The sequence below is a fragment of the Calliopsis andreniformis genome, chromosome 4, assembly GCF_051401765.1.
Source record: "Calliopsis andreniformis isolate RMS-2024a chromosome 4, iyCalAndr_principal, whole genome shotgun sequence".
NCBI classification, from domain to species: domain Eukaryota; kingdom Metazoa; phylum Arthropoda; class Insecta; order Hymenoptera; family Andrenidae; genus Calliopsis; species Calliopsis andreniformis.
Window position 1 is genome coordinate 3286205 of NC_135065.1, and position 25022 is coordinate 3311226.

General features: G+C 31.6%; 1 protein-coding gene across 1 annotated transcript in view; it reads right to left on the reverse strand.

The window, feature by feature from the left end:
• Positions 1 to 979: 979 nt before the first annotated feature.
• Positions 980 to 25022, reverse strand: part of LOC143178091 (aquaporin AQPAn.G) — a 35128-nt gene continuing 11085 nt past the window's right edge. The window contains exons 3-4 of the mRNA XM_076376539.1: positions 5522 to 5665; positions 980 to 2970 (exon numbers count right to left, since the gene is read on the reverse strand). Coding sequence (XP_076232654.1) covers positions 2581 to 2970; positions 5522 to 5665 — 534 coding nt within the window. The 3' untranslated portion in view covers positions 980 to 2580. The remainder of the gene's footprint in view (positions 2971 to 5521; positions 5666 to 25022) is intronic.

Below are 25022 nucleotides of genomic sequence, written 5' to 3' on the forward strand. Positions count from 1 at the left end.
TGTGAAATATACGAGAGAAATATGTCTGACTTCGGACTTATTCTACTGCCAGAGTGAATTAGGTCAGCATCAACAGAGTCAGTAGAATAAGTCTCAAGTCGGACACGATTTAAGCATATTCTAGGCGTTTTCTCAAGTCTCAAATATATTGTTATCATTCTTGATCCTTGTCTTATTTTAAGGTGCAGAATAGCCCCTTAAAATTGTTGACACCTGTCATTGAATACTTTGTATATAATCAAGTCTTTCAGTGCCTTATTTGATACTATATTTTCGAAAAAATCGATTTTATATTCATTCAAAAATTGAATTTGATGGCAATCAGTGTGAGCCATTCAATAAAATAAATAAATAAAAAGATTATTGCTATAAGAATGACAAAATTTTGGTTCTAAAATTAAAAAATACATCAAAGTTGAGATTGATAATTTAGAGAGGTTGAATTAATATGTAATTAATATGTATGATGTATCTGGACCTAAAACAATGTTTAAAACATGGATAAACTAGTACTGTTACAGAATGATTTTTTAAACTTTTTGTATGTAAAATTACAGATTTTTGAAAAATTCATTATTCGTAGAAGTAACATTTGTTTATATATATCTTTTAGTTTTATTCAATCATAATTGAAGAGAAGTAAGGTTTGTAAAGAATAAAATATGTATAAGGAATAATACAACTGGCTTGATTGCTCTGATAGTTTTAGCATAAAATGGAATTTTGTAATATATTATAATACAATATAAAAAATAACAAAATCTTCCTTTAAAATGTAGTCCGTCATCATTTAAATTCCATATTTTTCTAATCATTTTTTTAGTCGAATTTGACTTTGAATCCAAATTTATAGGTACGTATACAATGTTTTATTTGTTTTTACGTGTATTTTTTTACGTGTTCCTAAGAGACTATAGTCAGAATTTTTAGTATTTTATATAATTAGGATTAGAGATTTAACAAAAAAGAACAAGAAATATTAAAAGATAAACGATTTATGTACATTTAAAATGTGACATGAGCGACGTATTCGTCTTATTTAATACATCGTTACGTTATCTTACAAGCTAATTTAAGTACAATATATACAAAGCTTAAGGATGTATACAGAACGTTGGCATGAAATGTACACGAATGCAGTACCTTTTCTTTTTTTTTTTTACAATACAAAAGTACGGAACAAAAATCTACGAAATCGACTACGACTCCAACAACTATTTGCATGCAAGAAATACAAAATTATGTAAAGTGCTTTGCTGTTATAAGCGTTAATGATACGTTAATAAGTTTTAAAAATTACATAGAGAAATGTAGATTAAATATCAAAGATTTGGAGCGCATTATACTAAATAACTCTGAAATGTCTTTCATTTCAAAGTATTATAAATTTATATATAATGAATATTATTTATAGTACACTGACACGGCAAATATTCTTAATAAATTCTTCTCTTAAATACTTCTTTCATTATCTGCAATAAGTAGGTACACACGACGTTTTGTAAAAGGAATAAATAGAACAGCGTTAATAGTGAACTCGATCAAATACTGGTGTGGACTACTTATAATGATCAAACTTTTATTTATTTTGTGTTAATTAATAAAATAACGAATTTCAGGAAAAAATTTGTAAACTACTTTTTCTTACTTAACAGTTCAAGCACAGTGATGGTTAAAGAAAAGTTCAAAGATTTTACATCTTGTTATATTGATATTATTGATACGTTGCTATCTATGTAATATTTATTCTGAAAATAAATATTTTTTTTTTTTAATTTATGGATGTTTGTTTTCGTTGAATCATTAAATTGATATTTAACTAACACTGTGCATAATTTAATGAAACTTATTACAGATTTCCAGGGTACGAGTATGTTTTTAAAACGTCTGAATGTAAAACAAGAAATAAATATTATAATAGGTATAAACACAAATTCAAAGCAATTCAGAAAAAAACACAAGATCTTAGTCCACTTTGTGATCGCATTAAATACTTGCTGAAAAATTGTACTATACAACGCAATAAATAGAACATTTACGTTCCCTCATCAACTTGTAAAATTCAAAATTGGTAACGTAGATATTATTTCATAAGATTGTTCCTCAACAAATCGATTCTAATTTTCACGTTAAAATGAACACCAAGTTTTTGAACAATTTGCCATAAAAAATAGTAACCCATTGATTACCAAAATGTGAACGTTTATGAGTATTCAAAGGGTTAAAGGTCTCTAGTAGAATCGGCGAGTCGAAGAACAGTACAAGTCCGAAATTAGACATTTTTAAATAATCTCAAAACAATATCTGGACCCTAGAGTCAAAGTGCATTAAGTCACACAGAACACAAATGGACTTAATACACCCTAACTCTGGGATCCAGATATGTAAAATCCAAAGAGTTACAGGTTAGGATCAAGTATCCTAATCAAGTATGTGGTTTCCGACCTTCCACTGTTCTTCACCTCAGCAATTCAGTTGTACTCAAACAGCGAGATATCCGATTCGTTTCTCTTCCTAGCAAGTAGAATTTATCATAGAAAGCAATCGACCTCAGTCGAAGACAGAATTTTCCAAAACCTCTCAGAAATCATAGGACGCCTCGTCGTCCTCCTTTTTACGTCTGAACGCCATTTTGTAGAGTCCACCAGCAACGCAAGCTCCAATGATCGGACCTACCCAGTAGACCCATAGGTTCTTCCACTGGCCTTGAATAACAGCGGGACCTAACGTCCTGGCAGGGTTCATGCTGCTTCCGGTTATGGGTACCGCGGCCATGTGAGCCACGGTGATCGTTAAACCGATCGCCATCGGCGCCCAGCCCTTCGTGTCGGTCCTCTTGGGATCCGTCACTGCGTGGACAACCAGGAGCAAGAGGAAAGTCACGATTGCTTCCATGAAGACGCCTTGGATTTCGGAGACCGACGAGGCAAGATTTGTGGCACCCAGTCCGCGATCTGATGAGATCAGTGCCTGTGGAAATAGGTCAAAGAGAATCGTGAAAAATTGTTCGATTGCTTTTTGCTTAGAGGATTAAGGCTCTCATAAACCAGCATGAATTTTTGGCAACGGTGGCGAATTCTCGACAAACTGGGAAAACAGATATAGGAGTTGATATTGGAGCAAAGAGGGTGCTACGAAAAATTCGCTGTGGCTGTGGAAAATTCGCGCTGGTCTGTAGGAGTCTGGTTATTTGAGAATTATAGTAAGTATTTTGTTTTTAGAAGTAAATTATGTGTGGATAGGACATGTGTAGTTTGACAAGGATACGTTTCAATGTTGCTCCACCTTGGAGGACTCAGGGACACCTTAAAGAGATACACTGATCTAGAGAACCGCAGGAAATTTGTCTTCTATCAATGGCAATCTCTTCTTTAGCTACTATAATATTTCTGCATGAACATTTAGAATAATATAGCTAAGAGATGTATCTTTTAGTAGAGAAACATTTGGCATGATTTTTACAAATAGCTCTTCTTTTAAATTCTTGAATTCGTAAATTTTCTGCGGGTCTTTAAGTGGATGCAATCCCCTAATCTTGTGGTTTTATGACTCTTGATTCCAAGAGTCTTAATGCAGTGCAAAATTAACTACACGAAAACAAATTCTATGGTTCAAAATAATGATGGTAACAGGAACGTTATATTTTTATAGTAATGTCTAGGGATCTTACTCAACACTACGTAATTTGTTTTTTTTACAGATAAGGATAGTTTTTTCAGATTTTCACCCTTTCCAAATTAATCACGTTTGTTAACATTTTTAATTAATATAGTTTGGAAATTATAAAGCTCAGTAATGTAATTACAAAAGGTGGTAGAGCTCACTAATTATCAATTTGGTCTGGAACGAAAAAGTTTGTTTTACGTGAAAAAATGTTAACGAATTTGAATATCTATGTATCCTATTAACAGCGTTAGGTTGAACAGAATTGTTTTAAAATTATTATAATATTTTCTGTATCTACATATTATTTTTCACGTACTTGTAAGCTGAAAAAAGAAGACGTTTTTAAAGAGAAGTTATAGAATATTTTGTTGCTATTAATTACTATTTATAGTACTATTAATATTTGATTTTCAATGATAAATATAAAAGCAATACCTGTATAGTAATTACTCGTGTCAGAAGTAACAAATTATTAAAAAACAAATAATTCTTATGATATTCGAGTACTTATGATACAATCATTCAAATTTTATTTTTTCGATAAAACAATAAAGTAGAACAATAATGTCCTACTTTAAAGACCTATTCTACTGCTGGCGAGCATTAGACAGGTCAGACACAGCGAGGTCAGTAGAATAAGTCCCAAGTCAGACACATTTCATGCGTAGGTTTTGCTTAGGCTGGCTTTTGGCAATTAGTAATTTATAAACGAAGTATGAAACGCAATTTTGTCTAATTTCAGCATGTAGAACCAGCTCTTAAAATTTCTGTCACCTGTTGTCGAACACTTTATATATTAGATGAATTCAAAAAGTTAGCATTTTGTTAATGCAGAGATAAAGCAATATAGTCGAATATAACTACACACATAATATACACCTAAATGACCACGTGTTTTTCCTCTTTCTGTCGAACATGATTGAAAGCATATGTAGCACGCAATTACTCTCATTATCTCGAGAGCGTCTGCCGATAACGCAACCTTTAGCCATTCATCTTCATTACATCATATAGTCTAAAGTAATTACGTCTCGGCTGTTATTCGTGTTTGAATGTAATACATTTGCAGAGGGCTAATCATAGAAATTAATACGCGTATGAATCAACTGTCACGAATGAATTGAGGAACATGCATCTTGCCTGCATGTAACTCGTTTTACTCGTTAGGTTCTGACGTAACAGATGCTGGTAAACATACGATAAGACTTTGACCTTGCTAAACATTTTAATTAACAGACGATGATTGAAGAGAACCCCTTGATAATTGAGGAGTAGGTACGAAAAGGACAGTTAAACTAGGCAAAACATTCTTGTCCACAGATATTAGCCTAAGAGGAACTTTTAGCTAATTAAGTTTTTTGTCTTATTTCGTTTTATTTTTTTTTTAGTATAATTATTTACGTTTGACTCTTCTTTTTTCCTTACATTAGGATAAATTTGCTTTTAAACTTTTTAAGGATGAATATGTTAAAGTAAAATTTAAAAATAAAAAAGGTATTGTTATTCATTTTCTTTGTAAACAACTTGAAAATGACGTTATATTTTTGAAATATTTCTACCTCGAATAATTATAAGATTTAGCACTTATAATTATTATGTAACATTTGCAAACTAAGTTGTAAGTAACTAAGTTATATTTAATCTGTTTAATACTATTAATACAGTATTTAGTTAAAATTTGATCCCTTCAATTAAAATCGTTCCAGTTGTTTGGTAGAAAATGGATCATGAAGTTTATCAATTCTTCATATAGGTATGTATAATTTGATTGTGAGTTTCCTTAACTAATTTATCGTATATTTAAACTGTTTATTATTATTCTACAATTGTCTATATTTGAAGTTATCAAACTTACTTTTAGAACTGCTGAACCTGCAATTGCGCCACAACATTGGCACACGATGTAACATATTGTCTTGAGAAAACTGCAGTTGCCACTAATCAAGAGCCCCACCGATACAGCTGGGTTTACGTGACATCCTGAAATTGGTCCTAGTACCTGAAAGAAAGCAAGAATAAACATTTAATAGGGTATGGTGAGATCATTTTTATATTGTTTTGTGTATGTATAATGGGTTGGTATTCCTCTATAAACTTATTACTACATCTATCATATTTTTAAAATTAATTAGAGTAAAAGAGATTTGCATTTATGCCCTTTCGATATTTCCCTCAATAGAGAGAAAATCAATTTCCATTATGGTATGGATATACATAACTCAAAAAATATAAAAAAAATAATTTATGATTTTAGTACTATTGGTACCAGTATTGGTTCAAAATTTTCAAATTTCTGGATTCCTTCACTCGAACTCAAAAACTATATTCTTACGTGTTATATGCTCGTTCTTAATTTTGAACTTAAGGCAAAAAAGTATTGTATCTCTCATGCATTAGTGGATGTAGATTATATTGATATGCAAATTATAAATGTAAAGCAATTTGTTTATATCTTCTCTGCTTACTTTCATATAACACTGAGAAATAGGGTAGATCGTGTCTGATTCAGGAACTTAATCTACTGACATTGTTGAGTCTGACTTGGTTAATACATGTCGTCAGAAAGTTCATGGGTCAGACACATTTTACGCGCATTTTATTTACGTTTACTTTTACTAGTTAACCGAGAAACAAAGTCTCAAACACAAAACTGTGATTCTTGACTTTCGTTTTATTTTGACGTGTAGAATGAAACCCTTGAAATTTTTATCACCTCTTGTTGAATACTTTGCATATGTGTAGGTAACAACTCTAATTTAAGTATCAGTATTTTTTAGAGTTCGGAACATATTAATTTATTAAATAAAACTGAATGCATATTAATGCATATAAATGTGTATTAGACTCTTATAAAAAGTGTAAATAATATTAGTTATTTACTAAAAATATTATTTTCTAAACAAAATTATTACTTTTATACAGAACGTCATTACTGTATCGCAAAAATAGTTACCTACACATTTAAAAAAAAATCAAAATATTTTATAATGGTATCTATTTACTGTTTCTGTATTTTCTTTTAAACAAGACAATTTCAACATTTTTTGTATTCTTCTTTTATTAAATATCTAGTGATTTGAAGTCAAACATTTAAATTAAAAAATGTACATGTTGTTCTACAATAAATACAACTATATATAATTTATACGAGCATACGATTAAGATGAGAAACTCATTTTAGTAGATTCACCAGATAATATAGATTCAGTAAATACTTAAAAGCATTTCAGCAACAAATCAAGAACTATTCCAGCCATTTTAGATATAGTAGACTGTGACATTCTTACTCTTTATCTTCATCTCAGAATACCGTTTAGCATGTATGATTTGTTTCTTTCTCTCATGAAACAGGTAACGGGCGTGCATATTACGCGAGAAGATAAGAGGTCATACTCTAAAACTTGGTCACTGCTGTATTCTAATTCGAATTTCGTAACTGTTAAGATTTCATACTTATCTTGAGCTAAGAATGATTTCTTAAGAGTTATAAGACTCCACGTAAGCGAAGAGGTCGAGATTTCAAATCAAGCAGACTTGACGATAAATTTTTATTTCTAAGGTAATACAAAGAAATTTTTGCGCAATTTCGTAAATAATACTTTTCTGATATCGTTTTTTATATACAGCTTCTTTATTGAGACTTGTTAAAAATTTAGAGGAATAATATTATACAGTCATTTTCAGTAAACCTTAATTTAATATCTGCTTCTAAAAAATTCATAAGCTATTATTGTATATAGAGTGCTTCCAAAGATGAGGGACATTTTTGGAGGGTAAATCTATGTACGAAGATAATGAAAAAAGGTTATGTGCACATGTGTCTAGAAACGCTTAGTTTTTTACTTATATTAAGATTTATCACTGTGTGACACTCGTTCAAGAGGCCAGAATATCCCTAGACTTAGTAGAATCTTAAAGACCTTAAAGGACCTTAAAGAGGATAGCATAAGAAATGGGTCAGTATTTTACGCAATATAAAATAACACGTAACTAAAGAATATATATGCATTTACAAGCATACGTACATTTAATTTTTTTCATTGTCTTTGTATCTAGAACCTATCCTCCAAAAGTGTCTCCCATATTTTTATTCTTCACGAGATTTGAGTCAGCGTTTTATGCAACACAAGGTTGCATAAAACTTAAGGTCTTATCAAGAAGCTTAAATAAAACTCCATTCAACTCCTAAAATCCAAACTCCATCACTGACAATAAATCCTAATCATTTCCGGCTACTCTAGTATACTCCAAAAAAAGAGATCACCAAAATAAGAAATAAAGAACACAAAAAGAAGACCAAGATGAAAGGCAAAGAAGGTCAGTTCAGAAAGTTTAAATTAATATCTGAACACGCGAAGAAACGAAAAGAGATGTACATGTAGAAGCTGCAGAAAAAGCGTGGGCAAAAGCTTGAGCAGTCAGTGTACCCCAAGCAAAAGGAGGAAATAATCGTGAGAAGTCGAGGAGAGAGGGAAGTGTAAATGCTGTCTAGATCGGTGGTCGGTCTGATTTGAGTGCTGCAGAATCGGGCTGATGACGGCGGGGCCTGACGGGGCCCGGCGCGGCCCAGTTCTCATGCACGTCGGCAAGGTCTCGGCTCGCCCGGGGCGACCCGAGCACACATGCTCCGAGTTGCCACGATTACGCAACCCATCTTCTTGGCTCGTTCTTTTTTCCCCTCTTCTTGCTCTTGTTCTTCTTCTTCATCTTCTCCTTCGTCTTCTTCTTCGCGACCGACCGCGGGATTTTCGGCATAAATTCCGACGGTGCTCCGAAGGGAGATCAAACGCTAAGATACGGATTAATTGATTTTATTAATTACAAGATCGAGCACGGCCGACGCGTGGCTCTCCTGATCGAGCGTCGAGAGCGTCGGGGTTTACACCCAAATAGCACAGAGACATCTTAAAAACATCTTAAAAATATCCAGTAAAGTCCTAAAAATATCCAAAAGACGTCTGTAAGACGTCCAATGTTACAAATCAGTATGTCCTTAGGACGTCTTAAGAAACATTTATAAGACGTCTTAAGGACGTCCAAATTACGTATATAAGACGTTCAGACAACAATTAGACGTTTTTAAGACGTCCAAAAGCGTAAGTCTTTAAGACGTCCATGTAGTGTGTCTTTAAGACGTTTTATAGACGTAAACTTTGCATGTCTTTAAGATGTACGCTCTTGGATGTTTTTAAGACGACTAAATTATGTCGTAAGACGTTCAGGCATAAAATGAACATAAAATAGACGTCTTCAAGACGTCGTGTGCTATCTGGGCACGAGCTGGGGATCGCTTAAAAAGGTTGCAACGCGATTCTTCTCCGCAGAAACGAATTTGGACGCTCGTCCCTAGGGTACCGCGACCTTGTGCCCGAATGAAAAGTTCTATCTCGCGAGATTTTAATTAATACGCGTCCCTCGGGCACGCCTAGCAGCGGGCACGCTCACGATCACGCTCGGGCACGCCACGCACAAAGGGGAAAGTGTTGCTTCACTTTTCACCGCGTTGGCCTTCGTCCGCGGCTCGGTTGTTCCAAGAAAAGCAATAAACGAAGCCAGGCTTTTATTCGACAACTTGCGCCTCGATAAAACTTTTCGACGCTCCCGCCCGCCCTTTTCTTGCCCACCAGCGGGCACCGAGCGACCGCGAGCGCGTGCCCCCGCGTCTCCGCTTATCTCCCGTTAATCTTGAATTATTAATTCTGCAAAGTGTCTAGATACCGTGGACGTACAGGATTTACCCGGTGGCGAAACAGCGTTTGAGAAACGGGCACGCGCTGAAAATCGTAAACTTCGAAGAATCGTGAGATGCTGAAACGAGGTCGATGTACTCCCTTTTTTAAACCGACGGAATGTGATCTTGTCTCAGGCGCAAATTAATCGGCGAATTTTGGAGCAACTTTGTACTGGCTTTCTCGCAGCGATTTCACACGATATATTAAACAAACGTGGACAGCGTCGAGTTGTTGCAAATGTTCTTCGTGTCGATATAAATATTTACGAGTCTCGATTTTTGCATGTACTTCATACTCTGTTGCGATGCTTTTATCGTTTTTTAAATGCATTTATGCAACGCTGTTTCGAATTGATTTTTTAAAATTCGTATGGCTCATTTGCCGCAACGATGTAACTGAAAAATCATTTTTTTTTTTTTTTAAAAATGAGGACATAACTTCATTTCAGGCAAAGGACATTTTTTTTTATTATTAATAATTAAAAGACAGTTACTCTTTTGGTAATGTCATTTTTTATAGTAAATGAGCGATACATGAGAAAATATTGCATTAATTATTTTTGGAATAATTATGAAGCCTTTTGTACTAATTGAGTATTATTACAACTTGTTAATTTTACACGTGTTATATACAAATTTTTCAATAATCGGGATTTTTTAATTTTATTCTATTTATATGTTAAAGATAATATTGCCAACAAACTGTTGTTTAAAGGCGGTAGTGAAAATCAAACGAAGACTAACAGAATTTAATGATATTTATTTATAACTATTGGAACTATAAGAAAGGGATTTTATTAGTATTGATAGTCTTGTAAATTGTAAAGTATTATGAATGTTTTGTTAGCGATTATGGTTTATGGAGATTAATCACACTAACTTTTGGTTAAGTATAAGATTTTATAATATGAAATCTATTTATAATATAAAATTTACTTATAATATAAAATATCAAATTTGACCAAAAATGAATATATAACGTATGTGCACTAAGCTATCAATGTACCAGTCAACTATAAAAGAGATGGCAAGCAGTGGCAGAATTACGTATTCAATATACGACGTAAAAAACAACTATTTATCTAATAGTGTTCATTACATCTTAATTAAAATAATTTTTCCTTATATGTACCCACAGCAGATCGTCTCTATTACAGAATATTGAAAGAGCAGATTATGTTCCCTCAGGGTTTCATGACCCATAGCCGCTGGATATGTCCATTACACGCTGTTGAGTATACCTGCTCTTATTCGCTTAAATGAATTACAGGTCTTAGAGATCATTGCGACGTCATTCATTTCACACTTCGCCGTAATTGAAAGTTTATTAATTACATGTTCCAAGAATTTATGCTTAGAAATGTCGTTTATAAGCAGTAATTTAAATGATCTAAAAGATTCTATCGAGGAATTCATTCTGTTGGAACATGAAAAATAATGTTGGAATGAAGAAAAATGAAGAATCAAATTAATACACGAAATAAAAATACTATGAATATTAAATTAAATAATATCAAACTGAACGTAAATAAAATAATTGAAACATATGATCACAGCATTGAAGACAAAATAATTTAATTTTTATATCGATATAAATAATAGCAGGGATATTAATTGTCTTTATTTAACATAGAATATTTTATCTCAAATTTAGTTACAACATACCTAAAATAAAATTTTATTTTCTCAAACAATTTGGGCAAACTATTTAATTAATATTATCTACTTAATTTTAAACAGTAAGAGATGAAAACGAAATAATATATTATATTTTCTTTTAACTGAAGTCTAATGTTGCATCAACTGTCTACACTTGTGATTAGCAATAAAAAAAGAGAGAAAGAAAAGAAAAAGAAGGTTAAAAAACAGAACTGTATTACATTTGAAGTTTAAATTAATGTCTTAATTTACTTTGTTTCTTAAGGGAAGTTTATCACGTCAAAGGTTTTCTTAGCGTCGAACTTGCTTTTGAAATTTGATCCCATTCGATTTTTCTAATCTGCAACTAGAAATTTAAGACAATCTATTTTTCGTCAAATTTGAGTTAATTTGTTTTGAACCACAATAATTGTACAAAATTTCGCAACGTGAGTTTGGTCAGTCATAATATTCGTTGAACATAAAACAAATGGCACGATAAAGAAAATGTCAATTATTACAAGCATGTCGAGCATTCGTACAATAAACCGATGAGAAACGAGATCAAATTCTCGGAACCGTAAGTACCGAGTTCCAGGTATTCTTACAAGAAACTAATTCAGCCTCGTAAAATTCCCAAACAATGGCCATATCTTGCGCTGCGCCCGCATAATTAGGGTGCACGAATTGCACACGGGCTGGAAGGTTCACGTATGATCGTGCGGGACAATGATCTTTCACTCGTGGATCACGTTGCACAACTCGAGACGAGGGAGCGGTCCCTCTTATAGACCTCCCAAAATGCCCGCGGCAAGATGACTCTAATATTTGCCGAAGGATATACGCTCGTTACGACAAGATTGATTTTATCGCGAATTTCAAACGGAACAGGGAAACTTGGTCACAGAGCAGCAACAGTACTCCTAATAGGACGCTTGTCTGCAAATGGCTTTTGTTTATTTATTAATGCTGTTGATTTAAGTGGCAAGTGAAAGTGTTGATCTCCTTAGAACTTGATAAATTCAATAATTGTTATAGAGTTAAATATTTCTTTTATGTAGTAGAGTTATTCTGGAAGCCTTTGAGGTATCTAAAAAGTCAGTGGGATTTCTCCTGCTATGAAGGATTCAAGGAAGTAAAAGAATCACAGTAATTTGGAGCTTAGATAATTGAATTATTAACTTATTATTCTAGTGGACTTCTTGATATTTAATTTCTTCTTAAATATACTATTTTACAGAAGTATTGAAATGAATAAAAGTTATTCAAACATCTTTTAAATGAAAAATTTTGTATAGTAATAAAGAGGTTTGAAACCTTTTCTGACCTTTCTCAATTGCTATTGTCATTGTCATTTCTTCTTGTTTAATATCATTTTGACTTTTATTTATGCTTAAATTTGAATTCTTGGCATCTACAAGAACATAATGTCTCAAAAGAGTAACTTTGGGAGACTAAAGTATCATAGGATGAATAAATGTTATGGTCCAACATTAATGTTGCTGTAATGTTATGATATGATAATACTATCATGTTATTTTTCTGAGCTAATACAATTTTCCTTAATAATAAACGAGACATCCTATGTAGACACGCAACAAAAATCATTTGTTCAAACTGCTGTATTTTAGTTGAGTTAATAAAAGGATATTTTAGTCCCATAATTGTCCCTTTTTAACCAGAGTGATTTATTTTTTAAAAACACAACGTTTTGTCGCGTATGTTACTGTTACACGGTATTTTAGAGCAATTACACGAAGAAAATTGCATCGAGGTTTACTTATGGAAAGCACAAGGACGAGAACAGTACCTACTACCGAAAAGTTCTAGCACGTAACAAATAGTAGCTCGCCTTAATTATCCACCACTTGGAATGTTTCGGATTATGCAAGCGAAATGTCAGTTATCTGATGCAGCACGCTTTACGTGCAAAGATATTACTTGAGAGTTAGTTACAGGTGTCACACTTTATGCGCCATTTCTTTTTAATGATTCGAGAGTATGTAAACATATTTTTTGCTATATGGATGCTTCTTTTTAACTGTATAATAGTGATATAATTCCAAAAAGTATGTTTTTGGGGGAAGCAAAAAACTATTTACAAGTTTAGGAGAAAATTATTTATTAAATATATAAAAATTGGCTTAAAGAGAAGTTTTACGTAATGAAAGATATTTTACTTGAATAATTAATCTAAACAATAGTTATGAGTTATTTACATTAAATGATCTTATTATTTCAATAATTTGTAATTTGCATTTGAAGGGTTCTTTGAATAAATTCTATAATTTTCATTTTTAACTAATAAACTTTTTATAAAGAATAGGGGTGCATTTATGTGTATCACTTTTGAAATATACATATGTGTGATATGTATGTAGTACAGTCAAGGCGAGAAGAAATATACAGCGTTTTTAACAACAAGCGTCAGAAATTTTAAGAGGCGATTCTACTTGTTAAGATAAGACGAAAAACAAGAATGATGTAATTGTGTTTGGAGTTTTGTTTCAGTTATTAATTGTTGTAAAAACATTTAAAATTCGTGTGAAATATGTCTGACTATTGTGTTATTCTACTACCGATCGAAATCAGTAGAATAAGTTCCAAGTCAGACACACTTCACGCACATTTTAGAGCTTTTTGCAAGACACAATTTTGTCATTCTTGATTTTGGTTTTATTTTAGTATTGTACAAGATTTCTCCTTAAAATTTCTGACACTTGTCATCGAATACTGTGTATCTATTTGGAATTAGAATGGGTTACAGAATTGATGTATGTTATATAAAGATAAACAATTTTTATTGAAATTATTATTTAAGTTTTATTCAATATATTTATAACAGAGAACATTATGATATTATAACATTTTTTATGAATTATCCTATCGTTGATTCAACAAATTCTTTTTCATTTGATTATATAAAATATTTCATATTCGTATTTTATTTATAGGAGGCGCCGTGAAATGAATGCAATTATTTTCGATTCAGATTTTCAATATATTATTGTAATTATATTTAAATTTAAAATTATGCTAGGCGAATCACGTAATTTAAAAGGCTAATATTTTAGGAAATATAGGACAGTTTAACCCATTGTCGAACGATACTGTAAGGAAATGAACTCGAGCAAAAAAGAGCATTTTAAAGGGAAAATTGATTAGATCTCAAAATGATTATTTTTATATAAGTTTCAGTTAATAATTTTCAACTGTGATTCCACTTGAATTTTTTAAAAGAATGATTGAGTGCTTCGAGGTAACACTATTTGTCCATTAACAGTCAATTTTTTTGCAAAATACAAGAATATTGTTTATAATATTAGACACTGAGTAGAATATAATATCTTTGTGTGTAATATAATGGAATATAATAACTCTTATTTTATGATTGTAGATTTCCTTCAGCTTTCCTTTTGACGTAAAATTGACATAAAGGTAATATTTATAAAAACTAAATCGCACATAATAAATAAATACCAGTTACATTGGCTGTAGCGGTAGTTTTAACATTAAGTACCGCAAGTATTTATTACCTCAACAAATTACACGAGCACCTCTGTTTCACATTCTTTTTCCACCCATAATTCTGACACGTAGCACGCTCACATTAAGAATATTTATTTTTATCGTAACAGTTTTATAAGGTTGAGTATTCAAAGATTCGCATTAAAACGAGGTTGTATTACGCCCATTACCGCCATCGTAAAATCGTTCAGATGATCGACAAGTGTCGAAGATTTAGTTACTCAGAATTAATTATAACACACTGCACATTCTTTCCATTCCATATAATATTTTCTTCTCTGTTTTGCACGTAAGGGCGTGTTAACGATTTAAGACGCGTTGTTTATATTAAAATTTGTTAAAAACGAGTTGCGATTGTTCAAAATCAAGCAGACTCGAGTAATAAAAAGGAAAAGCTCAGAAGATAAGGAAAAAAGGGTCATAATAAAAAGGAGCTCGAAGCAGATAGATCTTTTAGCATATAGTTACTTTAAATTATAATTAAACGTTGAAAAGTTATTGTACTACTCCTGGCAAAAAGTTTTTGGCCAACGCATTAATTTGAAGTTATTTAAAACTAGTGTAGTTTTTCAAATGTAAACTACTATCGTATGAATATAAAATATATGGGAAAATTAGATAGATTTGTTATAATAATATTTTACATTTTTAAAAGCTGCAATATTTTTGAGATGTTTCTGATCTACATGCAAAAGTCTAATACTTTATTCAAATTTTGAGGACCACTAATTTAGTTGTGCAAAATATGAAATCGATTTACCGTCTAGATATATCGACAAGTAAATAATAAAAGTTGACGCATTTTAATATCGTGGTATATGGAAAAACCGAAAAAAATGCTTCTCAATTACTTTTAATGTCTGAAACAGGAAAACCATATCGAAGAACGTTGCCAAAATTGAAGTTAGATTATATTGAAATGTTATGCGAATGCATTAATTGTAATAAAACTGTTCGTATAGTTTTTTCGTATTTGCTAATGAAAAAGAAATTTGTGTAAAAATTTGTCTGTCAATAGCAATGAAGATAGTTAATTGTAGATAAATACTAGTCAACTGAATATCCTATTTTCGTATTGCAACCATTATATCAAAATTTAACTTTTTTCAAAAATTCTAAATAGTGTTACAGATTATCACTATAATTTACATAGTACTTATATCAATTTTATATTTATCGTTTAGTAACGAATCCCCATTTGACCAAGATAAGTTTGGCTGAAATCTTTTTCCAGGCGTAGCATATAGAGCTTTCAATGAAAATTATAAATATAGTACAACCTCGAAGTTCTTTTCCATCTAAATGCCAATTTAGTTTTTATTTCTGATTAAAAAGGAACCTAGTTTTTCTCTTCAAGTAATTCTATCACGCGCGTATTATTACGATGTGAAACTAATAAGCTGTTTTCTTTTTCATATCGTTGATCGGCGGCTCATTACCAGGCAAAGCCAATCAAATTTAACAATCTTCTTTCCCATATTTAGGACACGAGTTCAAGTTGTATGGCTAATTATGCGACTCATGGAGCTTGAAAGAGACTCCACGACTTGCGTCGAGATTTCGTACAATTCCATGTATCGTTTTTATTATGGTCGCAGCTTGTATTTTACGACGCTGTTGCGCAACGTTACGTCTTCCTTCATAATGATTCCCGGTTCGTGGCCGCCAAATGACGCATAATGCAGGGCGGGAAACCTGCGATTTGCATTTGAATTGTCGGCGACAATACTGCGCTTTCTTTTGTCCATCGAGTCTTTCTCTTATCTTTGCTCTCGTTTCCCTCGTACGATTCTTTTGTTTCTTGTTTGTCATTTCATTTCTGAGCCTGTTACAAGAATCCCCAAATAGCACAGAGATATCTTAAAAACGTCTTAAAAACATCTAGTAAAGGCCTAAAAATGTCCAAAGACGTCTCTGAGACGTCCGATGTTACAAATCAGTATGTCTTTAGGATGTCTTAAGAAACATTTATAAGACGTTTTAAGGACGTCCAAATTACGTGTATAAGACGTTCAGACGTTTTTATTATTAATTAGACGTTATAGTTTATGTTAAACTAGTTCTAGTTATATTAAATTAGACGTTTTTAAGATGTCCAAAAGCGTAAGTCTTTAGGACGTCCATGTAGTGTGTCTTTAAGACGTTTTATAGACGTAAACTTTGCAAGTCTTTAAGATGTACGCACTTGGATGTTTTTAAGACGTCTAAATTATGTCGTAAGACGTTCAGGCATAAAATTAACATAAAATAGACGTCTATTTTATGCCTGAATGGTTTTACGATATCATTTGAACGTCTTAAAAACATCCACGTCTTGAAGACTTCCGAAATTTACGCCTATAAGACGTCTTGAAGGCATACAACATGGACGTCTTAAAGACGTCTATTTCTGGTCTGAATGCCTTAGAGATGTAACTTGGACATCTTTAAGACTTCTTATGAATGTTTCCTAAGACGTCTTAAAGACATACCGATTTGTAATTTCGGATGTTTTAAAGACGTCTTTTAGATATTTTTAGCATAAATTTTTAATAAAATTCTAAAAATGTCCGAAAAATGTCTTTAAAACGTCTGAAGTTACAAATTAATATGTCTCTAAGACATTTTTAAGACATCTGTGTGCTATATAGACATAGGTGCTATAAAATCTAATATTTAAAAAATATATGAGTCCTAATAATAACGCAGGTATTACAATGTTTTATCTCTAAAGGTTGACAACATTTAAGAAAAAGAATACTATTTAATAAACTCATTTACATAAAACGATTCCATGAAAATTATTACGTAAATTGATGTTCAAATTAAAATAGAGTATTTTATCTTTAATTTTGTATCTTCAAATGCAGTTTGTGCACACTATTCACTTGCACTGAATATTCAATAAATTTTAGATGATCCCAAAGGTAAGAATCTAATGTGTGACAAACACATTTGAGAATTTTCTTTAATTATCCATAAATCGAAAAATGAGGTATATAGGAGATACGTTCATATAATACTTTTTATTTAACTTAGTCTGTAGGTTCAGTTTCTGAAGCATTGATATGCATTTCTGAAACACTCTGTATAAGCGTTTAATGAAGGCAGTGATTGTCATAGTCGCTAACATAAGGGTACTTTTCATACAAAGTAATGAAAAATTGCAAAGTAATTTTACGGTTCCCAATCTGGACAGTGGTAATGATAATCATTGCTTTTTCATGGTTTGACCCCTGCAAGCTTTACACTGACAGCGATGTTGCTCGATTTGCCAAGTTTCAGGCGTATTTGACCAACATTTAGACACTTATAATTAATAAAAAATGATTCAACCACAATTTCATTATTACTAATTCTCTTTTTATTGTGTTGTCTAAAATTAACTCTTAAGCTTACTTTTATTCGTTTCTTTAAGCTTTCTCCTATCCTGATGTATTATGTACTACATTGAATGGCATAAATTTTATTTCTGTGTGACCTGATAGTTAAAAAAAAAAATTCTAAGAAATGGGTTTTCGGAAATGTATTGACTGATATGATAACCATTCTAACAATGAAGATTTTGTGTTTAAAATTTTTATTGTATTAATTATAAGACAGTAAAAATTGATAGTCTAAACAAAAATTTAGTGCAAATCAATTTGTTTTCTTTTCTGAATATTTATCAGTTTCTTTTAAGAAAATACATTGTTTAGAATAGCAGTAGCCTTCAAATATTTCGATAAAATTTCATTATCATATTAAACTTGCTTACTAGAGTGTTTTGCATCTTATAAAATCTAGAAAATTCATGAGATCTGTATTAGATTATTTCCAAGGACCATCTGAGCTCTGAACAGTATATATGTACACATTTGCGAGTGACTGTACATGCATCGTGTTTAATAATTTTCAATTTCCTGTGGACTGAATTGTGAAATCTTGAAACAAACATAATTGGGTAAATGTAACCGTACTTAAGAGATATAATATATAAGAGAGAAGCATTCGCCAATGGAGAAGGTGAAATTAGGTAATAATGAGACTGAATGATGAAACAATAATGGTAATGGTGGATATTTTTCATACTTTTGCATTTCTTTTACACCCAACCGTAAAATCTAAATATTAGTGCAATTAATAATTAAGATACCTAGAGTTTTTTAGCTTTTACATTATCTAATATTTAATTATAATATATTGAGAGGTAATAGTAGTTCTATCAATAGGTAATTCTAGTAACGATGGTATTTGTGCTTCTTTTTGTTGTAATATAAGATTTCATTATAATGTGTAAATATCAATATCATAATATGTGGGAGAATTACGAAATTAGATTATAAGTTAACATGTATTTTGGTGAAAATAAAAAAGATTGGACGACCTGGCTTGGCCTATTTTCTTGTAGAATCGGTGCACTTTTTTCTATTTTCCATTTGTAATGAGTAAACTGCAGCTCTTTAAACACTTATGGAAAGTTTGAATGTGTAAAAAATACATAATATGAAAAATACATAAAATATCAAGAGTAAAATATAGTTTATATTTGAAATGACTTTTTATTTAATTTTCTTTTAGTGGTCTGCCTTTGTTTGTTACATGAACCGTTTAGCTTCAAAATCATTCTGCGAATAAAACTATTTAGTTTAGTTGTTTAACACAACTTATAAAATCTAATATCTATAAATTTTGGTCTCCTGTCAAATGCACACCTACAGTTTCACGACAATCTACGTGTTCCTTTTAATACGATTATGAGATGAACAATTCATGAGTAACCGAAGGTCATCAAGTTAGTCACTTGATATTATTCTGTAATAGTTAATAATAGTTCTTTGAATTTATGCTGCCTGGTGTTGTGATGTATAGTGTTTGATTTGTAATAAATTTAATTGCATTCGCTGTCGCGTGAATCATTTCTGGGATACAGGTTCCAGCAATAAAAATCAATCCTATTTTAAACTCTTTGACAATTTTTCATTAAATTTTTCCTGTACATGTTAGATTTTCTACAGTCTTAATAATTTCAAGAGAAAAGAGTAAAAGAAATGCTGTCAATCAATATAATTTTATTTAGAATTTCACAGAACCGGTAGTATAAGTGAAAAGATAATAATTTTAAATAAAAAATAAGTTGAAAACCTAGAAACAAATTTTGTTGCGTTGCGTTTCATTTTTAAGAAATTCAATTGTAAATTTTAATCAAGTTCTAGTATTGGGAGATATACTTTTAGTTGCTTAAAAGGTTATACAGCATAAGAGATGCATTCATTGTCTGGCTACTGACTTTATCTACTTAAACTAGAAGCGTTCTATTCACACGACTGCATCCCTCAAGCGCTAGAAGCTGTACTTTACGTACATATACATGACTAAAATTCACTGTTAATTTTCTAGAAAACGAAGTACAAAGTTAAAAAATTGTTTACTATATTTTCGCTTATTTTTTCTTGGAGAATCACTACTTTCTATATCACTGATTCTCAGACACTCTGTAGGAAGAATGTTCGACAACAGGGGTTAAAATTTTAAGGGGTGATTTTGCATCTAAAAATAAGACAAAAATGCAAATGAATGAAATTGCGTTCCAGACTTTGTTTCTTTGAAGTTATTCTTAAGAAAACGCATAAAGTACGCGTCAAATGTGTCTGACTCATGACATATTCCACTGTCTTCGCTATGACCTGGCTAATACATGTCGGCAGTAGAATAAGTCCGAAGTCAGACACAATTCACGCGAACTTTAGACGTTTCTGCAACAATGAATAACTTCGAAATAAAACCTCAACCGTAATTAACATTTATTTTCGTTCTTGTGTTGGTTAAAAATTGTTTACACCTGTTGTTGAACGTTCTTTATAAACAAATTTATGATTATGGGTAACTGATAACCTGGCAATTTTTGTCACGGTAGTGTAAATTAAAAAGTAAAGCAGGTTTCTGTTTTTCTGAAGATACCGAAGCATGTAATCGGATTACGTAGACAATAAAAGCACATTGAAGCTCTACATTATTCATAGTTTTTGTTTTAAGTGTTAGAAGTTCAGTCATTAAATGAAATTTCATTTCCATAAATAGAATTCTATTATGGTCTTAAAAGTTTCACATCAGTTTAGAAAGCTGTACGATTAACACGAAAATATTATCACCACAAATCAATCACTACATTGTTCAACAGTACATAGTTGAAAACGCGTGGAACCAATCATAGGTTCTGTCAAATCAATCTTAGACAGATAATCCATTTGTGATAGTAGCGAACGATATTTTTGCACCGATTATACACTTCAGTTGGGAAATTTCCTGCTCAGCTAACTTCTTGTTAGTTTCTCTGCGCAATGTCCCAAAGGCCTGGTCAATGTACTCTACAGTGTTTCAAAAAAAACTATACTCTCGAATCAAGAAATAGCAATCATTTCCACATTAACGAATAAACGAATAAACAACTCTGTATTGATTAAATATAGCGTTTTATTTCTATTTGCGAAAAAGAAATTGATTATATCTAAGAAATAGAAAGTAATATAAATAATATAATGGATAAATAATATATCGATGGAAATTATAATCAAAAATTGTTTCCATTCCTTGTTTCCAAAATGTTATTTTTGAAATCTATTTTTCTGGTAAATGCTCACAGAAAGCTTTGCAATTCTTAATAAAAAAATTGATAGTAAACATCAGCTAAATATGTTGGTTAGAATAGAATTGATCAATTTTTTGAATATTTATGTTATTGTACCGAAGATGTCGAATTATTGTAAATATTATATTATTTTCAAAATTGTTGGGAATTGTTTTACACACCCTATCATTTAAAAAATCTTGTATCTAATTGTAAGCTTGTCTTCGTATGATATTTGAATACAGAAACTTCATTATTATTATCATTATTATTCATTTTGGCGCTTATTCCAACTTTAAAAAATTCACTATCACGTTACATTTATCTACTACAAATTCTTTCACATTCATGGTACTCCTACTTTTGAGTAAAGATACTTTTATTCATACATCCTATTAGTTTGATAATACGTACTGTTTATACTAATTGCTGTTACAACTCTCTACAGATTAATTCCCAATATGCAGTCCAACTAGTATTGTATATAATCATCCTGCAATTAAACGTTTGACAAAATGATCGCATTTCCAATAATTTACATTTACCATTTTATTTCCAGACAAACAGACTGAAAATCGTAGCTGGATGTTTAAGACACTGTTACGTTTTAATTATTATCTTAATTGAGGAGAAATAATCCTACAATCTCTGTATTTTGCAGTCATTGTTTACTCTTCATTTACACCACACATTTGCAATAATGTTTCCCTCACACCTACAAGTCATACTTACTCACATTGTCAACATCTAATACTAAAAAACAAACGAATGAGTTTAAGAGGACCTTAGAGGTAACCAATACTGCCCAATATCCATACTCCAACATTTCTTCCATTGCCACTCGACTGGTATGCCTCACCAGTCAAAGCAACAAAGGAAGAACAGAGCATTAAATAAAAACCGCAGAAAAGAAGACCTCAGAGTCGCAAAGGTAGAAAAGGTAGAAGAATGTAATGAATAGTTGAAAACAGTCAAGGCAACGAACACGTGGTATCCGTTACCCGCGACACCGATGACACGCGAGATTATAAATGGCCATATCCGTGACACGAGCTGTCGGAAAGTAAAGTATCAAAAGAGACAGAACAAGAGTCATAGTAGCCGATTGGAGGTTCGAGGCGAGTCAGTGGTCCCGAGTAGGTTATCGGAGCCTTCGGGGCAGAATTGCACCATACGAACAGTTAGACCCCCTTGGGCGAACCAGCGGCCTTATTTACCCTTCTACCAACGTGCCGGCGGCACTCTGAGATCAACCAACGTCACGTGTAAACGGAACACATGCGTGTGCATACGTAACGGGCACACGTAAAAGGCGCTGCACACGTGCGAAAAAAACGCGTAAAAATACCCTTTCTCTTTTTTTCCCCTGTTTAACGACTAGGGTTTATGATGTCCTCGCGCCGACCGTTTGCTTCTCGGACGGAATTAAGGGTATGGGTCTTGGATCGTCTCCTTATCGAGCCGACTGATTCCATGGATCGGTCGAGTATCGTTGAATCGATGAGTTAAAGAACAGTTTTGAGGCATTTGAGTGTAGATCACTGTGTACATCTCTGCATTTTACATATGTGGACCTCGATGCTAGAGTACGTGCTCAATAAAAGAGCTTCAAGAAAGTAAACAAATTATATTAAGCACATGAAAAAGTTTAAGACGAGAAGGTACCATGAAATAAATCTTGATCCTTTATGGATCTCGAAAAAACTAGAAGGAAATTATAATTAGAACAGAGACATTTACTTTTTTCGAGACCTTGTGCAACCCAACGATATACGCAGATAAAAAATGTGTGAAATGGAAATGAGCTACAAGGACATTTAATCATCCAAATTTTAAACAATATTTTCATTGCAATATTGAATACGTCTTATTACGTATTTTAAAAAATATCCTTTAGGTTAGATGCAACATCTAGAGATTTGTTTCAATGTCCACCGCCTGGAAATTAAATACTTGGCGTGGCTAGACAAGGTTTTTTAAGATCATTCATCGTTCCCCATATCTTGCCTCTCAGAGGATCTCATAGAATTTGTCAACTTTAGACTTTACAGTATGAATACACTTTCATTATTATGCGTCTTAAAATAATTAAGATCATTCATTGATACCTTGCCCCTGCCTAGTATTAAGTGCACTTGTTTTCTATGTGATTTAATACACTTTGTCTTTAGAGGCCAGAGTTGAGATACCTGTTGATGATCAGTTTTATTTTCTGAATATTTATATCTTCCTCGAAATAACAAAATTTCGGAATCACATAAATGTACGCTAGAAAAATATATGTATAAGACTCGAACTTGAAGCATGTCACTTTTGCAAACTGTTACTCTCTTTTTTTTAATAATATTAACTCACTGAAGTGATATATTAATGTCAAGTACGTCCTTATGTCGTATTTTTTGATATTCATAAATACATAATGTAATTCTTCAAATCTTTTCATAATGTAGTTTAGGAAAGTAACAAAAGAAAAAGAAAAATTTCATAATCAAAAAAGTATTGGAACTCATATAGTGTTTTATTTTTTTTTTCTAAATTTTATACTATTTTCCTATTTCCCATTTTGAGTGCCTAATTATAGCATTTGCTTTGAATTATAAACAAGAAGAGTACTACTTCATAACGATGTGTTTGAATAATAAAATGTTCGAATGACAAATAGCTTGAGTGATAGAAAGGACAGCCTCTCATTCCCTCTAATTACACTGTAATTTATAACTTCATTCATCTAGCTGGTTAAAGTACTTGATTAATATTTTCCTTTTCTTGCTATTACATTCACTTCCATGTACTCTCAAACGTGCCGCGTACAGTAAGAGTAAACGGAGACTGATGGACATCAACGAATGGCTACTTAAACTAAAGACAAATTAACTTCAATATGCCTCAACGTTCCAGTTGCTCATTCATTATTCTGTCTTGCGGCGTGAAGAGTTATAGATAAAAGAAAGGAAAGTGAATCCATTCATTAACAATCTAGTAGGTATTTATTAGAAGAGTATATTTAAAAAATAAAAATTTGTTGATTTATAGTTTTCGAAAGCAATATTTATAAAACAATTGAACCCATATAATAAATTAAGAGGTTTAAAATGAAAAAGGTATTTGTTTATTTGAAACTTTTCGGGCGTACAAACAACTTTTATTTTAAACACTTTGAAAGATGACGTGAACTTGAAGTTTCATGATATTTTTAAGGATGCTAACTTTATTGTTAGTCATTACTGTCAAAAATTTTGACAAATTAAAATTTTTATAAATAAACCACATATTTTTAAACTTCGATATTATTCTTGAGAATTAATAACTAAAGTAAATAAATTTTTCTAGCACTACTAATATTTTAAGGTTCTTGTTTGAACAATTGCGATATCATTTCTCTTGAGGAATAATTAAACATAATGCGTGTTACATTTCTTCAGCAGTTGCTAGGATCAATTAACATATTAATAGCTGGGTTTTATATGCAATATAAATTCATATATATATTTATATATGAAATTTTATAATTACTTTTACATATGTATAAAAGTTTTCCTTCCAAATGTTAATTTTTTATTCTCTTGGTCTATCCAACAATTACAATAACTTCAAGTCACGTAGATTTTTAAACTTATAACTTACTACTTACGATTAATTTCAAATTAAAGCACTTTAGTTAAAACGATTGATAAGAAGCATTTCCTTTTTATTTTTTCTTTGTACAGCATACGTACAAATATCTATAGTATCTCTTTCACATTACAAACTCTTGACTCCAGAACAATAGTAAGCTTATAAAGATGAAGGAGCACCATTCTGAAGCTAATTTAAACATCCCTCACTCATTTCTAACTTAATAAAAACAGGCGAGAAAGAAACCAAGACACTACT